Source organism: Poromitra crassiceps (assembly GCF_964638095.1).
Source record: "Poromitra crassiceps genome assembly, chromosome: 28".
NCBI classification, from domain to species: Eukaryota; Metazoa; Chordata; class Actinopteri; order Beryciformes; family Melamphaidae; genus Poromitra; species Poromitra crassiceps.
In genome coordinates this window covers 19,580,655-19,602,798 of record NC_139651.1, presented here as the reverse complement: position 1 = coordinate 19,602,798, position 22,144 = coordinate 19,580,655, and the positions used below count along the sequence as shown (strand labels likewise).

Genomic DNA, 22,144 nt, shown 5'->3' with positions numbered 1-22,144 from the left:
CGTTAGGAAATGTAGCATAATCTAGTTGTTGTTGTTGTTGTTGTTTTTGTTAGGCCTATTATTTATTGGTTAAAAAATGATATTAATGAATGATCTTGTCATTACATTGGTGTGTTACAGCCGTTTGATAAAAGCCTCAAATGACCACTCCCCTATAACAGCACGTTTCTATCTTGCTCCCCATCCCGCAAATAACCTGGAGGAGAGAGCGCGCAACTACACCACTCCCCCCTCCCCTCCCCTCCCCTCCCCTCCCCTCCCCTCCCCTCCCCTCCCCTCCCCTCCCCTCCCCGCCTGCTCACAGCGTTGGTAGCCATCCATCCCCTCTCCTCTCCTCCTCCTGTATCATAACAGATGGTGGGAACAACATAGCATTCACTGGGCACCACAACAATAGAGAATAGACCGCAGCATCGAGTCCAGACCAAAGTGGCCTTGCAAGATGCGCTCGGTGTCCCCGGACTGCGTGAGGCTGTGAGTACCGTCGTGATTGATTTCACGGGGTACCAGCAGCACGGCCACGGAGGAACCTTCTTGCGACTGTTTGGGCTCTCGGTCTCCATCGAGTGTGGGGAAGATGGCCGCTATGAAAATATTAACCAGCACAGGGCTCTTCCTGGCGTTCTGTGCGTTAGGGCTACTCGCCATGGCGATCTGCACCGACTACTGGTACGAGACCGACGCGAGGAGACATCGAGAGAGGTGTAAAAACTATGCCAACAAGCGAAACGACCCGGGGTACATCTACATCTCAAACCACAACCTCCCCCTCCAGATGCCTCCAATAAAGAGCGTGGAGAGGCAAGGTAACGGCCCAGCTGTTGGCGCTCTCATCAGGGGGAAACGGCACTTTCTGGCCGCAGCATCGGCCATGGAGTCTCACTGCAGCCGCCAGTTTAACTCGACCATCTCCGGGCTTTGGAGAAAGTGTCACCGGGAAGGATTCGACTTGGAAACCGAGGACCTTATTTACAAAGGTAAAAAGCCATCTGAAGCCTGTCTGTCAGGCCGGGATGCTCACACGATGAGCTCATACCTAGCTTCATGCTAGATGTTTTGGAAACAAGCGGTTGGTCCACAGGAACGCTGTCTCCTCCTGCTGTGTCATGTTTGTTTGTCTGTTTGTTTGATACCTTTTTGGGTTGTAAACTAGATGAGAATGTCACTGGCATAGGCGGGCTGTTGGCTCGTTGTTTTCGGGTGAATGTCGCTGTCCAAGGTGCTGAGGCTGCGGGAGCCTTCTGTTGCTGAGGAGAGTGGCAGGGAGCAGTCAGTGTCAGCTGCTCTGCTTATTAAGGTTAATTGCACAGTAGGCTAGATCATAATAAGGAAACTGACAGTGCAACAGCTGAATTATTGATAAATATCCGGATGTCGGTTGGAATGTGACGCTGCAGGGGAGAAACACTGTGCACCACAACAAGCCATGCTGAAGCTTAGCTCCATACAATGTGCCCGGGTCCATGAATAACCCGGGTCTCAATGGACCACATGCAAAAAGATGGCAGCCTCCTGGACGGCTCACTGTGTCCAACTAGAGGTGACATGAACGGCTGTTCTGAATACAGCTGTTCTTTGACAGAAGCAGATTATAATATTCCCCAGTATACCTCAATATACCCCAAATTCTATATTACAAAGAATGTTATCATCACTTTCAACAGCAGTGTGTGCCACTGCGTACAGTATATAATGGTTCATCAAAAAAACAAAAGTTTAAGTCCTGTCTATATCACAACTTCGTCTTTGGAGCCTACACACTTTATCACCTGTGAGCTGTTGTTTAAGTATTATTAAGTGCTCAGTTTGACCTGTGAGACCCCAATATCTGATTGCAATATTAAAATACACATCTGTACAAATGTACAGAGATCAGAACAACTGTGTAGGCCTGTAAACCATCTTGTATTAAACCCACATGCCATGTATAATCTTTCATTATCTAGTATAAACTATAAAGTGTACTGTACCTCTCATTCCCGTGTTGATAGGCTACTCACATATGGTGACATGACTACAATGTGTAGTTTACGGCTAGTGTTATAGGACGAATCAGCGTGACGACATGAACCCGGATATGGCATGCAGAACAGTAGCAGTTAACTAGTATGAGTTGTGCCAAACAAACGTTAATATCTCAAAAAATATACATCACATCGCTTCTGGGTGAGAGCAGAAGTAGCTCAAGGGCCTGATGTATAATGTATGTATATCGTGTTAAAGTTGTGTGAACAGTTTTTAAAATGACGTGAATCTAGTAAAAAGCACAGCCTGCTAGCGCGAGACACTCAAGACTGCCTCCATAGGGTCCCGTTATAAGCTGCCATTTTTGTTTACCAACACTGATCTCTCGTATAGCCCTCACACCCCTGAGAAGCTCACCATATTAAACTCCAAGCAATTAGAATAGAGATGCTAGATTAGAATGTGAGTTAAAAATACAATGGACGTCTGTGGACATGTACGTGCATATTACTTCTTGAATCTTCTGTTGATCTTGAATCTTGAGTACATACTCTATGAACTTACTATTCTAAGCCTATACTCGGCTACTTGGATGATGTTTCAACTGTATTCTGAAGCTTATTTATAAATAGGTTTTGATAATTAAGTTGAATGATAACGCTGACATTGGAAAGCATTTAAAATGTTCAGTCATCCATATCTCTGCAATTACAGATCTAATCTTAATGCTGTTTTCACAGATGAACTGGTGTGCACACTGGCTTTCCACAGCCCAGGGAGATAAGGACTCATACCTGTAGTTTTGAAGATACAGATCAATTGGAAAAATGCTAAACCTATTGCAGCTTTTTAGCTCTTAGCTCTAGCATTCCAGAGCCGTTACTAGAGCCATCACACTGAAGCCCAATTTGCATGAGTAACATTCAATGAAATGTCAACCATGTTAGCTGGTACATATTTCAGTGATATAAGATTCAAAATGAAAGATCACTGTAACTCTGGTGAGATGTGGCAACATTTCTCAACTAATGGCTCCAAAAACGCGAATCATTCTCAGAGCTATAATGGTTCTAACTGCTGTTCTACACTGCTAGAAACTCAAGCTCTAATGGTTCTAACTGCTGTTCTACACTGCTAGAAACTCAAGCTCATTTCCATAAGTTGAAGGGATCACATGATCATGATGATGACGATGACGACGATGGTTCACTCAATCACTAAGAAAGGTTTAAAAACATAGCTAGTGCATGTTAAAAGAGCTGGGACATGACCCACGCGTAGCGGCACAAACAGCCTTCTTCAGGGTATGGCCACCAGCACAAGGTTTCCCCTATTTAGCATGAGATGATTGCAAAACACCTGAGCAGAAAGCCAGTGAACTCACAGGTAAAGATACAAAAAGCACCCACTAGATGGCTCTACAATATGTATAGCAGAAAACCAAACAATGCAGAGAAATATGGAAAACAAACAAAAAATGGATCTTCAGACAAGACAGAAAACATAATATCCATCTGCAGCAATACAAGCAACATACCAATATCAGAACAACTACAAAAAAGGACTGAAATCAATTTTCAGTCCTGGATATACTGTGGCCTGCATTTGGTGTATATAGAAAGTTTCTCTCTGCAATAACAATTTCAGTCGATCACCACCCTGAATGTTCTTTTGGATGGTTTCTAGGCCTTCCACCTTAAATTATTGTGTATTCATGCTGCTGAAATGTCCAAACTCTATGAAATGAACCTCACATCACCAGGCTGTCTCTCAAAGGAGAAGAGCCTGGAACCTGTAACTGACACAATTAGTCTTCCAGTCTGAGATCCTCCAGATCCAGCAGATCTCACCGCCTCTATCCAGCAATTTGCTTCTGTTTTGTGCTGCAGTGTTATCATCCTATTGTGTTATTTGTTTTCTTGTCTCTTTTGATTGTTGTGTATTAGCTACATAGCTACAGTCAAAAACTCGCATCACATCTCTTTACTATGTCTTACCTGTCTTAAGAGCGGAACTGTTTTTTGGACCACAGACCGTTTCGCTATCTGCCACATGTGCAACTAACTACCATTTCCACTTTTTCCTGGATGACCAAATGCCAAGTTTGTTTTGGCCCCAGACTGCTCTGAATCTAGTTAGATGGTCCAGACTGCTCTGAATCTAGTTAGATGGTCCAGACTGCTCTGAATCTAGTTTGATGGTCCAGACTGCTCTGAATCTAGTTTGATGGTCCAGACTGCTCTGAATCTAGTTAGATGGTCCAGACTGCTCTGAATCTAGTTTGATGTTCCAGACTGCTCTGAATCTAGTTTGATGGTCCAGACTGCTCTGAATCTAGTTTGATGGTCCAGACTGCTCTGAATCTAGTTAGATGGTCCAGACTGCTCTGAATCTAGTTTGATGGTCCAGACTGCTCTGAATCTAGTTTGATGGTCCAGACTGCTCTGAATCTAGTTAGATGGTCCAGACTGCTCTGAATCTAGTTTGATGGTCCAGACTGCTCTGAATCTAGTTAGATGGTCCAGACTGCTCTGAATCTAGTTCGATGGTCCAGACTGCTCTGAATCTAGTTAGATGTTCCAGACTGCTCTGAATCTAGTTTGATGGTCCAGACTGCTCTGAATCTAGTTTGATGGTCCAGACTGCTCTGAATCTAGTTAGATGGTCCAGACTGCTCTGAATCTAGTTCGATGGTCCAGACTGCTCTGAATCTAGTTAGATGTTCCAGACTGCTCTGAATCTAGTTTGATGGTCCAGACTGCTCTGAATCTAGTTTGATGGTCCAGACTGCTCTGAATCTAGTTTGATGGTCCAGACTGCTCTGAATCTAGTTTGATGGTCCAGACTGCTCTGAATCTAGTTTGATGGTCCAGACTGCTCTGAATCTAGTTTGATGGTCCAGACTGCGCTGAATCTAGTTTGATGGTCCAGACTGCTCTGAATCTAGTTTGATGGTCCAGACTGCTCTGAATCTAGTTTGATGGTCCAGACTACTCTGAATCTAGTTTGATGTTACCATGATAGGAAGGGCCGCAATTGGCCCATGGGCCGCACTTTGAGAAGCCCTGCTCTAGTGGCTCAAATCTCCCTTTTGAATTGTATGTATTTGTGTACTTCTGGTACAGATGATGTCATGGATGATGTCATGGATGTGGGATTTGCTACTTAAAAGCAACTGTTAGTAGTTCTCAAACGTTTTCACGTCGAGGACCTCTAAACTGACACACATTTAGACCATGGACCCCTAAACTGACACACATTTAGACCACAGACCGCTAAACTGACACACATTTAGACTACGGACCGCTAAACTGACACACATTTAGACCACGGACCCCTAAACTGACACACATTTAGACCATGGACCCCTAAACTGACACACATTTAGACCACTGACCCCTAAACTGACACACATTTAGACTACGGACCCCTAAACTGACACACATTTAGACCACAGACCCCTAAACTGACACACATTTAGACTACGGACCCCTAAACTGACACATTTAGACCACGGCCCCCTATTGATAAGATTTTGTCCCAGGGTCCCCCATCTGATATGGTTTTTGCTTTTAGATTTATTTATTTATTTATTTATTTATTTATTTATTTATTATATATTTATTTAGTTTTATTACAGAAAGTGTATGAAACCCATGACCAAAAGTCATACATTCTGTCATTGTGTTATTGGATGGAATCATAGTCCAAATAAATGATTACATTTTTTTCTGGGGACCCCTGGATCCTCCTCAAGGAACCCCACTTTGGGAACCAGTGCTGTAGGCTATAGACCTTATTCCATTGATGTCACTCATGTACGGGCACGCCCACTGCCGCCATATTGTTGACATAGCGCTGCAGCTCTCAAGTGACAGCCTATGTGGAGCAGCGTTTATAGGAAGCTAGCTGCTGTTAGCGTTACCTGTATCGTTCCAATTGTGTTCGGATGGTGACCTGCGTTACACATGGCTGTAGTAATGACAGCAATAAAGTCCCCATGGTTTGTTTCTATCTCTACCGTCCACAGACGTGAAGGGAGCGAGACGGAGGATACGTCAGCAGCACAGGAGAGATGTGTGGATAGTTAGGAGAGACAGGTGAAACTTTCTGACAGCTCCTCACAGCAAAGTCTGTTCACCTCATTTTTTCTTTTGTTTATTATTAGGCTACAGGCATTAACGGCAGCATACAAACAACAACTGTGGGGTTTTTATTGCTGTCATTACCATCGCTATTTTGTAATGGAACAGAAACGACAATAAGGCTGTTACTAGTTGTCAGCTGCAGCGCTGTGTGCGCGCAGGACGGTATGTCAACAATATGTTGCCGCCAGGGTTAGCGAATAAGGTCTATAGCTAGGGGCGAAAGACCTGTAACTGACAATTGTAATTGATCAAATGTGCTTAGCACAGTTTGTCATCTTCCTCTGTAAGATACAGCTAAGATGTGATCTTTGCATCAGACTTGCTGAGGAGATGTTGTTGATCAGTTACCTGTGTCAGGTTGAGAGAGCATTGCTGTCGTTTTCTACAGATGCATATTTTTGTAGTGGAGCTATGGGTTTGCAGCTGCAGTTTTCACCATTCTGACACGGCGTGCCGTTAACCTGGGTGTGGTTGTGAAGGCTTGTTCAGGTGATCCTCTTGGGCAGACAGTTAACCTGGGTGTGGTTGTGAAGGCTTGTTCAGGTGATCCTCTTGGGCAGACAGTTAACCTGGGTGTGGTTGTGAAGGCTTGCTCAGGCGATCCTCTTGGGCAGACAGTTAACCTGGGTGTGGTTGTGAAGGCTTGCTCAGGCGATCCTCTTGGGCAGACAGTTAACCTGGGTGTGGTTGTGAAGGCTTGCTCAGGTGATCCTCTTGGGCAGACAGTTAACCTGGGTGTGGTTGTGAAGGCTTGTTCAGGTGATCCTCTTGGGCAGACAGTTAACCTGGGTGTGGTTGTGAAGGCTTGCTCAGGCGATCCTCTTGGGCAGACAGTTAACCTGGGTGTGGTTGTGAAGGCTTGTTCAGGCGATCCTCTTGGGCAGACAGTTAACCTGGGTGTGGTTGTGAAGGCTTGTTCAGGTGATCCTCTTGGGCAGACAGTTAACCTGGGTGTGGTTGTGAAGGCTTGCTCAGGCGATCCTCTTGGGCAGACAGTTAACCTGGGTGTGGTTGTGAAGGCTTGCTCAGGCGATCCTCTTGGGCAGACAGTTAACCTGGGTGTGGTTGTGAAGGCTTGTTCAGGCGATCCTCTTGGGCAGACAGTTAACCTGGGTGTGGTTGTGAAGGCTTGTTCAGGTGATCCTCTTGGGCAGACAGTTAACCTGGGTGTGGTTGTGAAGGCTTGCTCAGGCGATCCTCTTGGGCAGACAGTTAACCTGGGTGTGGTTGTGAAGGCTTGCTCAGGCGATCCTCTTGGGCAGACAGTTAACCTGGGTGTGGTTGTGAAGGCTTGCTCAGGTGATCCTCTTGGGCAGACAGTTAACCTGGGTGTGGTTGTGAAGGCTTGCTCAGGTGATCCTCTTGGGCAGACAGTTAACCTGGGTGTGGTTGTGAAGGCTTGCTCAGGTGATCCTCTTGGGCAGACAGTTAACCTGGGTGTGGTTGTGAAGGCTTGCTCAGGTGATCCTCTTGGGCAGACAGTTAACCTGGGTGTGGTTGTGAAGGCTTGCTCAGGTGATCCTCTTGGGCAGACAGTTAACCTGGGTGTGGTTGTGAAGGCTTGCTCAGGTGATCCTCTTGGGCAGACAGTTAACCTGGGTGTGGTTGTGAAGGCTTGCTCAGGCGATCCTCTTGGGCAGACAGTTAACCTGGGTGTGGTTGTGAAGGCTTGTTCAGGTGATCCTCTTGGGCAGACAGTTAACCTGGGTGTGGTTGTGAAGGCTTGTTCAGGTGATCCTCTTGGGCAGAGCGTTAACCTGGGTGTGGTTGTGAAGGCTTGCTCAGGCGATCCTCTTGGGCAGACAGTTAACCTGGGTGTGGTTGTGAAGGCTTGCTCAGGCGATCCTCTTGGGCAGACAGTTAACCTGGGTGTGGTTGTGAAGGCTTGCTCAGGCGATCCTCTTGGGCAGAGCGTTAACCTGGGTGTGGTTGTGAAGGCTTGCTCAGGCGATCCTCTTGGGCAGACAGTTAACCTGGGTGTGGTTGTGAAGGCTTGCTCAGGTGATCCTCTTGGGCAGACAGTTAACCTGGGTGTGGTTGTGAAGGCTTGCTCAGGTGATCCTCTTGGGCAGACAGTTAACCTGGGTGTGGTTGTGAAGGCTTGCTCAGGCGATCCTCTTGGGCAGAGCGTTAACCTGGGTGTGGTTGTGAAGGCTTGCTCAGGCGATCCTCTTGGGCAGACAGTTAACCTGGGTGTGGTTGTGAAGGCTTGCTCAGGTGATCCTCTTGGGCAGACAGTTAACCTGGGTGTGGTTGTGAAGGCTTGCTCAGGTGATCCTCTTGGGCAGACAGTTAACCTGGGTGTGGTTGTGAAGGCTTGCTCAGGCGATCCTCTTGGGCAGACAGTTAACCTGGGTGTGGTTGTGAAGGCTTGCTCAGGCGATCCTCTTGGGCAGACAGTTAACCTGGGTGTGGTTGTGAAGGCTTGCTCAGGCGATCCTCTTGGGCAGACAGTTAACCTGGGTGTGGTTGTGAAGGCTTGCTCAGGCGATCCTCTTGGGCAGACAGCTCAGCTAGAAAGAATGTCATAGAAATGTTTCCCCATTCAGCCCGTTTAGTCACATAAGATGTTAATCTGAGTATCTGCTTTGTTCAGTAGCCTGTACTACAGTAGTACAGTAGTACAGTAGTACAGTACAGTAGTAGTACAGGGTACAGATGGCAGTGGAAAGTAAGAGTTTTGTTTCTTCTTCACCCACTCACAGATGAACACATACAAACCCAGTCACACACATTCACAAATGTTATCTTGTTTTTATGCACTCACACATTTCAAATAATTTGTGTACATTCAATTTTACATTTTCAGGAAATGTTATGCGCACAAACCTGAAAACACACGTGTTGACATTGATAAGTGCAAAAAAAAGAAAAAAGTGTCAAGTGGATTCAAAGTGCATGTAACAAAGACAGCAGTATCCCAATACATTTGATAAGAAAGAAGAAGAAAATCAGCTGATAAAAAAAAGTGAGAAGCTGTACTACAAAGTGTTACCAAATGAGAGGGACTTGTCGTCACCACACAGCAACAAACAAGACATGAGAGAGGCCATTTATACCTGGCGTTAACATGTATGTGGTTTCTGCAATCTGATTGCAATCAGATTGTATTTGATCACTTCAGCCTGATTCCATTTACACCTGGCGTTAACATGCATTTTCTGCAATCTGATTGCAATCAGATTGCAGAAATGGTTGTCCTCTCAATCCGCATAAAGTTGCTGTATCCAGATTGAGAGGACACATTGCATTTACACTTGAGTTCAATGTGTACACAATGCATCCCTGACCACCTCCGGTTTGGCCGATCAGATTGCAATCCTTCTTCAATGCGTTTTGGGGGTGTTTACACCTGGCATTTCAAGTGATAAAACACAATCTGATTGCAATCTGATCACAGAAAACGCATGTTAGCGCCAGGTGTAAATGGCCTCAGAGAGACGTGTGGGACATACAGCAATAACAGGCTGGGTGGGAGGGGAGGGGGTGTGATGGGTTGTGGGACAGCCAGTGAAGGGTTGTAGGTTAGTGTAGTTTGTAGTCCAAATCCAGTAGGGACGTGTTGAAATGGGGGCAGGGGTTCCAGTGGGAGGGTTGATACATAACCCTGATTTAAAGACCCTGTATGACCCTGATTTAATCCCACACTTTGTCTCCTATGTCTCAGTATCCCTCTCGACTCCCCCAACGCTCTAATGAATAAAACATACAGTGCTACACTGTAGGTGAATTAACTGCCCTCTCTACTTATATCTTTTAAAAACCCTTCTTTAGATAGAGAAGACACGGGGGTCTATCTCCAGTAGTAAACACCTACAGTACAAACATGTTAGGTAAACAGAGTAGATGGAGCAGTTCTTTTGGAATGTGGGAAGATGATTAGAGGAGTCGTTGCAGCTAAGGTGTAAACATTCACAGTTAGAGCAGAACTCTGTTGATCCATCTTTGTCCATCATACTGATTGATTGTGATCAAAACCTTCTCGATAGACAATTTTCACGGGGGCCATTTTGTGTCGGAAAGGCAGAATAAACACAGGTGCGAGCAAAACAGGTGATTGTGATCAATTAACAGGTGATTACAATCAAGTGACACAGCCAATGGGCTGTGTGTATTGTAGCGCCATATTGGTAGGAAACATGTTTGTGACATCATGGGAATACTATGAATGTCTTGCTTGCCCGGCTGTGCCAGAGGTGTTATTATGACCATTTTGATCATAATCATCATCATAATCAAATATTTATTTGATGTAGCCTATAAAGAAACTGCAAACTTGCACATTTGAAACAGAAGACAAGCCACTGTTTCAGAAGGGACTTTTGTCTCCCCAACCCAGCGGGGGGAGGGTGAGACATAGGGATAACATTTTCCATCTGTGTTTTTTGCTGGTGTGTGTGCGTGCGTGCGTGCGTGCGCGTGTGTGTGTGAAGGGCCAACCAAATTGAGGTTAAGGTTTTCAGGCAGGAGAAGAGGCCATTAGCCCCACTTGGCTACATGCAGAACACCTGTGTGAGCACCCTGGTGTGAGAGGCCCCGCCTCCTGGGAAATGTGCTCTCAAGTCACTGGTTCCCAGCCTTGGGGTCGCCTGGAATTTAAATGTAGTCGCCGTTCATTTGGTGATCAATTCTCAGACACACCCCTAATTGAAACGATGACTTTTGAACGTCACCATGAGAGCACTATTTGTCTGTCTGTCATAACCATACTTTCACCAGGACTTTCACAATTGAACATCATGATGAAAAAGATGCAAAAATAGGCTCCGGGTCTCGTGTGCGCAACATAACGGGGCCTGAAAGAGGCGTATGCCACTTCCCATGCAAAAATGGTGTCTATCCACCTTATTTTTGAATGTAAAAATGTTTGTAAAAATAATTATGGGTACAAGGTCCGTTTTAACCTGACTTGATTGTTGCAGCTTGCCCATTTCCTCGTTAAAACTCCGACGCTGGGAGGGAGGGGGGGGGGGGGGGGGGTTGCTTGTCACAATAAATAAGACTGGTTTGACGATTATTTGAGGGAATGTAATAATTGTATCTATCACATCCGCTATTTCTGTTGCTCTTTGAGCAACTCTGGATATTTATCGAGGAGATTTTTGCCAAGCTGGACCTGATTAGTGATTTGCTCCGTTCGCCTGCAGCTTTGAAACATTACAGACGGGTGTCAAGCTGTCAGCAACAAGGCTGGGAGGATTTTACACCGGAAGAAGCACCCATAAGGCATCATGGCAGCTAGAAATAAGGTGGATAAAAACAAACTTGATGGAAGAATGTGCACAGTCTGCACACCTGTACATCACAGTCTGCACACCTGTACGTCACAGTCTGCACACCTGTACGTCACAGTCTGCACACCTGTACGTCACAGTCTGCACACCTGTACGTCAGCACAGTCTGCACACCTGTACGTCACAGTCTGCACACCTGTGCATCAGCACAGTCTGCACACCTGTACGTCAGCACAGTCTGCACACCTGTACGTCACAGTCTGCACACCTGTGCATCACAGTCTGCACACCTGTACATCACAGTCTGCACACCTGTACATCACAGTCTGCACACCTGTGCATCACAGTCTGCACACCTGTACATCACAGTCTGCACACCTGTACGTCACAGTCTGCACACCTGTACGTCACAGTCTGCACACCTGTGCGTCACAGTCTGCACACCTGTACGTCACAGTCTGCACACCTGTACGTCACAGTCTGCACACCTGTACGTCACAGTCTGCACACCTGTACGTCACAGTCTGCACACCTGTACGTCACAGTCTGCACACCTGTACGTCACAGTCTGCACACCTGTACGTCACAGTCTGCACACCTGTACGTCACAGTCTGCACACCTGTACGTCACAGTCTGCACACCTGTACGTCACAGTCTGCACACCTGTACGTCACAGTCTGCACACCTGTACGTCAGCTCTGACCCATGATACAAACATTTAGGAAACAATGGGAAACGGCCACTGAGACGACAAAGTGGTCAAATAAAGCAAAAAACTTCCTTTACACTCAGATCAGATTCATTTCCAGTTAATCAACTTAGAAAGCCCTCTAATAATAACAGTCCTTGTAGGTAGAATATCTCCTCTTGGCTACAACTGAACCGTCTTTGTTGTTTGTCCAAATTTGTCACAATTAAATCCGACAAATTCAAGGTGTTTGGCAACAATTGGACTGGATGTCTGAAGGTAATAAATAATGATGCGTTATGATAACGCACGGGGCGCATTGTAGACGCTGGTGTAGTAATCGTCTTGTTCACCCCGGTCACACAATGTCTAAATCCCCCGAGTCACCCGGTCACACAATGTCTAAATCCCCCGAGTCACCTGGTCACACAGTGTCTAAATCCCCCGAGTCACCTGGTCACACAGTGTCTAAATCCCCAGAGTCACCCGGTCACACAGTGTCTAAATCCCCCGAGTCACCCGGTCACACAGTGTCTAAATCCCCAGAGTCACCTGGTCACACAGTGTCTAAATCCCCAGAGTCACCCGGTCACACAGTGTCTAAATCTCCGAGTCACCTGGTCACACAGTGTCTAAATCCCCCGAGTCACCCGGTCACACAGTGTCTAAATCCCCAGAGTCACCCGGTCACACAGTGTCTAAATCCCCAGAGTCACCCGGTCACACAGTGTCTAAATCCCCAGAGTCACCCGGTCACACAGTGTCTAAATCCCCCGAGTCACCCGGTCACACAGTGTCTAAATCCCCCGAGTCACCCGGTCACACAGTGTCTAAATCCCCCAAGTCACCCGGTCACACAGTGTCTAAATCCCCCAAGTCACCCGGTCACGCAGTGTCTAAATCCCCCGAGTCACCCGGTCACACAGTGTCTAAATCCCCCGAGTCACCCGGTCACGCAGTGTCTAAATCCCCCGAGTCACCCGGTCACACAGTGTCTAAATCCCCCAAGTCACCCGGTCACACAGTGTCTAAATCCCCCGAGTCACCCGGTCACGCAGTGTCTAAATCCCCCGAGTCACCCGGTCACGCAGTGTCTAAATCCCCCGAGTCACCTGGTCACGCAGTGTCTAAATCCCCCGAGTTACCCCGTCACACAGTGTCTAAATCCCCCGAGTCACCTGGTCACACAGTGTCTAAATCCCCCGAGTTACCCCGTCACACAGTGTCTAAATCCCCCAAGTCACCCGGTCACACAGTGTCTAAATCCCCCGAGTCACCCGGTCACACAGTGTCTAAATCCCCCGAGTCACCCGGTCACACAGTGTCTAAATCCCCAGAGTCACCCGGTCACACAGTGTCTAAATCTCCGAGTCACCCCGTCACACAGTGTCTAAATCCCCCAAGTCACCCGGTCACACAGTGTCTAAATCCCCCGAGTCACCCGGTCACACAGTGTCTAAATCCCCCGAGTCACCCGGTCACACAGTGTCTAAATCCCCAGAGTCACCCGGTCACACAGTGTCTAAATCCCCAGAGTCACCCGGTCACACAGTGTCTAAATCTCCGAGTCACCCGGTCACACAGTGTCTAAATCCCCAGAGTCACCCGGTCACACAGTGTCTAAATCCCCGAGTCACCCTGGTCACACAGTGTCTAAATCCCCGAGTCACCCTGGTCACACACCTGGCCCCCCCTCCCCCCCCCAGGGTCTTCCCCCGTTATCGAGGTGTAACATTCAAGAAGAGAGAGCTCCACCGGTGGTGCTGCTGAGTCTGCTGACACAACAGTCCAATGCGCTTCTTGGCGTCAACCTCTATATCGGACTATTTATTTTTGTAGTTTTAGTTTGATAAAGGGTTCGACTCTCTGAGCTGGCAGCGTTAACTGCTGCTTTGACATGTTTTTGCCTCTCGACAAACTGTTTGTGGTGGGTGGTGATGCTGTTTGTGGGTGGTGATGCCCGAACGGAGCCCACTGGGGAAATGTATCTTTTCCGCTTGGCCCCGGCTTTGATATTCTAGAATGACAAACGTATTTGCATACACATCAGTGTTCATTCAGGCCGTTTCAGTGACCAGCTATGTCTCGTTGTTGTGGGAGTTAAGGGGCAGAGTATGAAGCCTGTGCATTATGTGCAACATTTCAATTTGGATTGTGATTTAGATGTGTGATTTCGTGAAGAACAGCCAACAAACAAAACTGTTGGCTTCCGTCTACCTCGCGAGATACGACACTACTGCATTCAAGACAACTTGGAATGGGACGTTTGGCCTGCCAAATTATGAAACCAAGACATTCAGATGGGAGTTCCAGAGTGGTGATATTCTTCAGTTATGATGTGCTGATGTCATGTTAACTAAAAAGACTGTATGATATCTGTAACCACACTTCCAAAAATCTTTGTTTTGGGTGTGATCAGAGAATCAGAATGTAATCCACCTCCTCTGGCTGTTAGCTTCAGATGTTGGACTTGATGAAGACTTTATTACCACTGATGCAAAAACCTGCTTGCTAGCTGCAATCTGGTGTTAGTTTCTGACTTTGCAATGCTAGCAAGTTGTGTCCATATGTTGCATTCAAGACACGTTGGAATCATGGACGATTCTAATCAGCACCCTGGTGAAGAAACACTCCAGTAGCATTGCTCCCAAAGGCCGTTAAAGGCTAGAAGAAGACGAGCTTCACTCTCAGAGTGAAAGAGCCCTAAAATCACAGAGTGATGCAGTGTTTCCCACAGGATTTGGAGTATTTGTGGTGGGGGACCGCAGACCCCCTTAGGGGGGTGCGGGGGCATGCCCCCCCGTGAGATTTTTTAAAAACATTTTAAAGTAAAATGCATGAATTTGGTGTACTTTGAGAAAGCGTAAGAGCAAAATTAAAAGGCTAGATCTATGAAGAACATGTCATCATTACTGTGCTGTGGGTTTACAATGACAAACAAAATTTCTCCCTATAGGTCAGGGATACTCAACTTGCTTTGCCCGGGGGCCACTTTCATGAAATGATAGAAGGCGAGGGGCCAGTTAATAAACAAACAATATACATTTTTCTGTAGCGGATTGTAGGTTTTTGGGGTGTCAGCTGGAGTTTAGGCTGACAATGTTGTGCACACCGGATAGTTAGTTAGGTTAAGTTAGTTAGGTTAAGTACATACATAAGTGCCTGGGTAGCGAGCAGATGGCGGTATTTGACAATTTAGCAGCTAAATCATAGATTATTGAAAGATATTCCATATTCCAGACTGAAATGCTATAACAGAAGTTTGGCCAGAATGACATGAACATTTGGACACTTATTCAGCGGGTATCTTGCATGTTGCGTTCAGGTGCACTGTAAAAAAATATATATATATATATATACAGTATATATATATATTTTTTTTTTTGTCAACATCTTTTTGTGGCGGTCAAAATCCTTTTGTGGCGGTGCGCCACAAATTCCTTTATGTATGGGAAACACTGGTGACGTTGAGGCTTTGACACCAAAGATCTGGAAATTGTATTGAATTGTATATTGTGTTGTCTCATCTTCAAACAAAGTTTTCATGAAAACATAAAGACATGGGCGTCTAGGTATTGTAGAGGTAAAAGCACTTGCGTTTCAACACGGAGACCCGGGTTCTATTCCTGGCAGCGGCACCTCCGGCTTGGAAGTCCTGGTTGCCATGGTTCTAGCCTACAAAGTACTTTCTTCTTGTCATAATTGTGCTTTTTCTATCATTGCCTTACTAGGAATCATCCAGAGATGCACCCCAGTCAAGTATCACTACTCTTCCTCCATCCTGCCACGCAATTTACCCGTCAACATCACCAAGACCATACGACAGGATGAGTGGCATGCACTCCGTAAGTCTCGTGCTCCATCTTTATTTAGTCTGTCTGTATGTACAGTATGTATATCTGTCTGTCTGTCTGTATGTATGTATGTACAGTATGTATATCTGTCTGTCTGTATGTATGTATGTATGTCTGTCTGTCTATCAATTGGTCTCTCTCTACTTGTATACTGATCAGTGATCACTCACTGCTTTCATAGTAGTTCTTTGCTAAAGCTGGAGTGTGTAACTTTTGTAGTGCAGAGCCTTTGTCTCCCCCTTCTGGCGGTTCTGGCAGCGAGAGTACGTGCGCTATATTCATGTGGTGTCAGGAAAATGAGATCCTGACCGTTTCCTTTGCTCTTTGAAATATCCTCTGTCTGTCTCAGAGTCTTCTTAGGCCTTGGCCACACTGATCCGTGGTGTCTGTCCGTGTGCGTTCATTTCTCTGTTCACTTCCATTCATTTTCAATGACAGCTGTCCGACTGTCCGTGGAGTACTCAGAAGCGTACGTATCCAGAAGATTTGCATACGTTTTGATGGACAGAAAGTTGAAGAGGGATGAACTTTTTCTGGATGGACGTATCGGATGGTCGGATGGTCAGATAGTCACTGTCCGTTTAGCCAATCAGAGTCGAGGTCTCGAGAGGAGGCGTTCCGAGATTTGTTTCAACTTTTCAAAGATGGCGGCCGAGGCAGTGAAGGAGGCTATAATTAATGCTGTGTACACCATCCCGCTGTTGTACAACGTGATAGTCAGTGTCACCCTCTGATTTCAGCATCTAATCTGGTCATTCGGTGGCATTTTATTGCCACATAAGTAACGTAGCGCACAGAGCTAACAGCTAGCTGACGCCAGCTTTCTTCTTCTCTCGGTTTATAGGCGGGTCGCTGACACCTTCAAGGTGCTTACCGCCACCTGCTGTACAAGTAGGTTACTTGTACATGCAACGGACATAAATCTATCTGTCTATCCGTTCTGTCCATTTTCTGACGGATCAGTGTGGCCAAGGCCTTAGTCGTCAGACTGACTCTGGGTTACTGGAAATTAGGCGGCCAGGCAACTTGTTTGGCTTGTAACAGGCATTCATTTATATATCAAAGTGACGCACTCCAGCTTTAACTAGCATCCGTACAATTTTTGCCTCTCTTTTAGCCTATTCAGAAGTTGCTTCAGGATAGTAGGCTATAGTATAACAGAATAGGCATAGACAGGAGGGTGTGGCCATTGGGACTTCTTCAGTGGCTGCCTTTGTTCGTTATATTAGCCTTTAGCCAGGGCTGCTGGAAGTCTTTTTAAGTAAGGGATGCTGCAAGGAAGGGCGGGATTTTTTTTAACGTTTTTTGGACGTTTGGATGTTTTTTTTGCCATATTTAGAGGAATATCTCATTTTAAATTAACATTAGGATTATACTGTTGTGATGTCATTATTCAGTATTTTCTCCTTTTCTCACTCACTGCTCTCCCTTTAGGTCATTTTACACGACAACAGACAGCATTTTATTATCTTATTATTTTTAACCAAACATCAAAAATAACATCTCCACCCTCTTTGCTTTGCTCATAGTCTTCAACTAAACTCTAAATATCGCAGTATAAAACATATAAAACACATTTTAATCATTTTTTTTTAATTGACATTGCAATTCCAATTCAAAACACCAGAGGGTGCTGCAGCACCTGCAGTACCCCCACTTCCCGCGGCCCTGCCTTTAGCTGTCTATGGCTATTTTCAGTGTTCAATACGTGTGAGTTAACATGTTCACCTCTCTGTGTAGATCTTTGTGAGTTAACATGTTCACCTCTCTGTGTAGATCTTTGTAAGTTAACATGTTCACCTCTCTGTGTAGATCTTTGTGAGTTAACATGTTCACCTCTCTGTGTAGATCTTTGTGAGTTAACATGTTCACCTCTCTGTGTAGATCTTTGTGAGTTAACATGTTCACCTCTCTGTGTAGATCTTTGTGAGTTAACATGTTCACCTCTCTGTGTAGATCTTTGTGAGTTAACATGTTCACCTCTCTGTGTAGATCTTTGTGAGTTAACAGGTTCACCTCTCTGTGTAGATCTTTGTGAGTTAACAGGTTCACCTCTCTGTGTAGATCTTTGTGAGTTAACATGTTCGCCTCTCTGTGTAGATCTTTGTGAGTTAACATGTTCGCCTCTCTGTGTAGATCTTTGTGAGTTAACATGTTCACCTCTCTGTGTAGATCTTTGTGAGTTAACAGGTTCACCTCTCTGTGTAGATCTTTGTGAGTTAACATGTTCACCTCTCTGTGTAGATATTTGTGAGTTAACATGTTCACCTCTCTGTGTAGATCTTTGTGAGTTAACATGTTCGCCTCTCTGTGTAGATCTTTGTGAGTTAACATGTTCACCTCTCTGTGTAGATCTTTGTGAGTTAACAGGTTCACCTCTCTGTGTAGATCTTTGTGAGTTAACATGTTCACCTCTCTGTGTAGATATTTGTGAGTTAACATGTTCACCTCTCTGTGTAGATCTTTGTGAGTTCACATGTTCACCTCTCTGTGTAGATCTTTGTGAGTTCACATGTTCACCTCTCTGTGTAGATCGTGTTCACCTCTCTGTGTAGATCTTTGTGAGTTCACATGTTCACCTCTCTGTGTAGATCTAAGAAGAATGACGGCCGGCTTTGTGGGCATGGCCGTATCCATCATTCTTTTTGGCTGGGTCATTGGAGTGCTGGGATGCTGCCAGCAGCATGACCTCATGCAGTATGTAGCTGGGCTACTCTTCCTTATGGGAGGTACTGTGACATCATACTTACTCTATGTTTGCTGTGTGTGTGTGTGTGTGTGTGTGTGTGTGTGTGTGTGTGTGTGTGTGTGTGTGTGTGTCTGTGTGTGTGTGTGTGTGTGTGTGTGTATATATACACTGTATGTGTAAGCATGTGTGCTAACATGTGTGAGATGGTAGGGTTAATAGTCAATTGCACTGGGACTCAATTCTCTCCATGAGTGAGAAGAGAGTGACACACACACACACACACACACACACACACACACACACACACACACACACACACACACACACACACACACACACAGTGATGGTGGAAAGAGCAGTAGAATGTCAGACTCAAGTAGAACGACTGTTACTTTGCTGATATTCTGTGGAAGTAAATATACTGCTGTCAAAATCGACTTCAGTAAAGGTAAATAAAAACAAGTAGCTAGTTTGAAATGTACTCCTGAGTTAGAGTTACTGCATGAGTGACTTTTTAGAAAAGACAACATGATATGAGCCCTCCCGCTAATTAGCTTAGCACAATGAATGGTAGTAAATGGTTCTCGCAACCTCCCGCAGCAAAGCTCTACCTGAGCTTGCTAGGCGGTGGATGGAGTGCAACTTCCCTCCCCTTCCTCTGTTTGGTCGAGGACGAGGATGAAAATGGTGTCAGTAAGGGTGAGGGCGAAGATTAGATGGACAGCGAAACCCTCTATTGTCTGCAGGCGCTAGCTAGCTAGCTTCTCCGCTTCCTTACAGTAGCTACAGCTATTGGAATCGGACTCTGCGACATTCACACTCGACTGCTTTCCTCACGGACGCTACGAGTGTGACGGAGCTAGCCTATTGGCTTCCCGGGTAACTTCAATCTCAGCTAATAGCCTAAATCACCAAGTTAGCTCAACAACTTTCTCGATTATACTAGCAACGCTCAGCTTTAGCATCAGCTAATTGCTTTGCCAGTTAGAGGCATTGGCGGCAGCTAATAGCCTCAAATCATTAAGTTAGCTTAACAGCTTTCTTGGTTAAAGTAGCAATGCTCAGCTTTAGCATAAAAAAGCTAATTGCGAGTTATTGAGTTAGCTTAACAGCTTTCTCAGTTAACTAGTTTAGTTAGTGTCAAGCTAATGGTTATGCTACCTAGAGGCTTTTAGCATCTGCAGGCCTACCAGGATTGCCTCCAGCGTGATCTGGAGGGCAAAGCCACCATGGAGACCTACACAGCTGAGAAAAGCTATGGACTTCTCCTGGACACTTGAAAATGTGCAGGAAGGACCCAAGCACATGGAGGTTTGCCCGGCCAGGACTGGCCTCCACTGTGGCCTCCACTGTGGCCTCCATGGCCTCTGTGCTCTTAACAAAAAAACAGGGTGAAAAACCGCTCCACACAATCACTAAGCAACCCCAGCCAACACCCCCCCGGTCCTCAATGTCTCGAAAAAGGGTTATGTCTTTCAGTTTGCTTGTCATCCACTATGTTTCAGTGGTGTGATTGTACCAGGTGTGGAGGTGTGATTGTACCAGGTGTGGAGGATAAGTCAATTATCCTCCACACCTGGAGGATTTGGAGGGTTCCAGATAAATCTGGAATGGGAGATGTGCTCCCTTCTAGAAAAGGTGGCGTCCAGTCCACCCAGTGAGGGAAGCAGAGGATCAGAAGGGTTGCACTCAGGGGCCCCCTTTACGGCCAGCAAGGAAGGTGGTCTGCGTCGTAGCATGAGAAAGAACTTGAGTTTGAAATGGAGTAAAACGTTGGGGTTGTGCTACAACCCAGGTTCTACGAGTGAAGAACAAGAGTGCTTACCATTTCAGCCTTGGTGTCCACTGCATAGTGGCGGGCTGAATATGCTATAGGGTGAATCAGCGTGACATAAAAAGAAGAAAAAAAAGCTTCCGGGTACCACTGCAGCAGAAACTAATTTCTGTGCGTGTGCCAAACAAACAATAATATCTCAAAAACTATATCACATCGCTTATATTTTGAAAGTGTGTGTGAAACCAGAAGTAGCTCAAGTGTCTGTATAATATTAATATATTAGTATATATATAATATTATATAATATATATATATCATATATATTATTTATGTATGTAGTGTTAAAGTTGTGTGAAGTGTCTCCTTTTTAAAATGTGTGAATTTAGGAGAAGAACAGCCCACTAAGTTCCTGCTTCATAGGGTCCCATTATGTCGAAAAAAGTATAAAACATAAACTGCGATTTCTCAAACAGTACAAAAGATAAATTAAAACTGAATTAAGGAGATTGAGTCCTAAAAGTGGTGACTCGTTTAAAGTTGAAATGGAATGCCTAGCTTAAAGTAAGAAGGAGTAGTTAGAGTTCAAAGAGAGCATGGTTTCACCATAAACTGCTGTCTAAAACCAACGGCATTTGCACCCCGGAAGTATAGCCAATCCGTATTTTTATAAACATGCTGATTCATCCTATAACATGATGCTGGCAGGTGCGTCACACCCATTTACGGCCACGGGAGGCGCATCATAGGCTGAGCGCCAATCAAGACGTGACTTGTGTGGTTTTAAATTTAAATTTGGCTAATAAAATGTATTCAGCAGGGCTGCCGATGCCAGCTGAGTGGCATGAGTATGAACTATCATTCTTCACTCATAAAACCTGGGTTGTAGCACAACCCTAACGATTACTCTTCTTACTGTGAACGGCTCCACAACTGTTTCTGTTGCTTATGACTGTACTCATTCGCACAAAAGTTAATCAATTACATTAACATGAGTAAATGTAATTAGTTACTTCCACCCTTGCACATACACATACACATGCCCACATCCACAAACAAACATAAAAGTCCAATTTCTCTAAGTTGGCCATAGCTACAGACATCTAGCTAGCATCTAGCTAGCATTTAGCTAGCTGTGTTCCCATCATGAGAGAGTGCATGAATGTCTTGCAGGGGAATGACATAACATGTACAGTATCGGGCCTGGAACTGAATAATTAAGCGGCAAGAATCCTACATTGAAATGACCAGTTGTCTCTTGTGCCGACAGGAACTTGCTGCATCATCTCCCTCTGCACGTGTGTGGCCGGCATCAACTTTGAGTTGTCCCGCTACCCGCGCTACATGTACGGCCTCCCCGAGGACATCAGCCATGGCTATGGCTGGTCCATGTTTTGTGCCTGGGGGGGGCTGGGTCTCACCTTGCTGGCCGGCTTCCTCTGCACCTTGGCCCCCTCCCTGAGCACGCCCACTCGCACAACGGCCCACAAGCCCAGGCAAGAGAACGGAACCGTGTGATCGGACCCGGAGGCGTCCGTCATCATCATCGAGTGATTGGCGGCACCCCACGGAACGCACAAGCCACACCCCCTCCAACCTTGATGTTTAACTCTAAAAACAACCTTTGTCTAAATCACCGTCTCTCACATCGCCATCCCTTTCAGTGTTCAGTGTGCCTGAGTTGTGACGGAAGGAAGCAAAGTAATGACAAAACTTCATTGACCTATTCCTGACCTATGACCTATGACCTATGTTCCTGAAGGAACACAAAGAATAACAGCTACTGTATGA

The 22,144-nt window shown here is 45.7% G+C and overlaps 1 protein-coding gene across 1 annotated transcript; it reads left to right on the top strand.

Annotated features, from left to right (window-relative positions):
* Positions 1-577: 577 nt before the first annotated feature.
* On the top strand, positions 578-21,871 carry tmem276b (transmembrane protein 276b; the record flags this gene model as incomplete). Its single annotated transcript, XM_083662329.1, has 4 exons — positions 578-977; positions 15,768-15,881; positions 18,482-18,619; positions 21,624-21,871. The coding sequence occupies 4 exons, from the start codon at positions 578-580 to the stop codon at positions 21,869-21,871; spliced, it is 900 nt and encodes a 299-aa protein (XP_083518455.1).
* Positions 21,872-22,144: the final 273 nt, after the last annotated feature.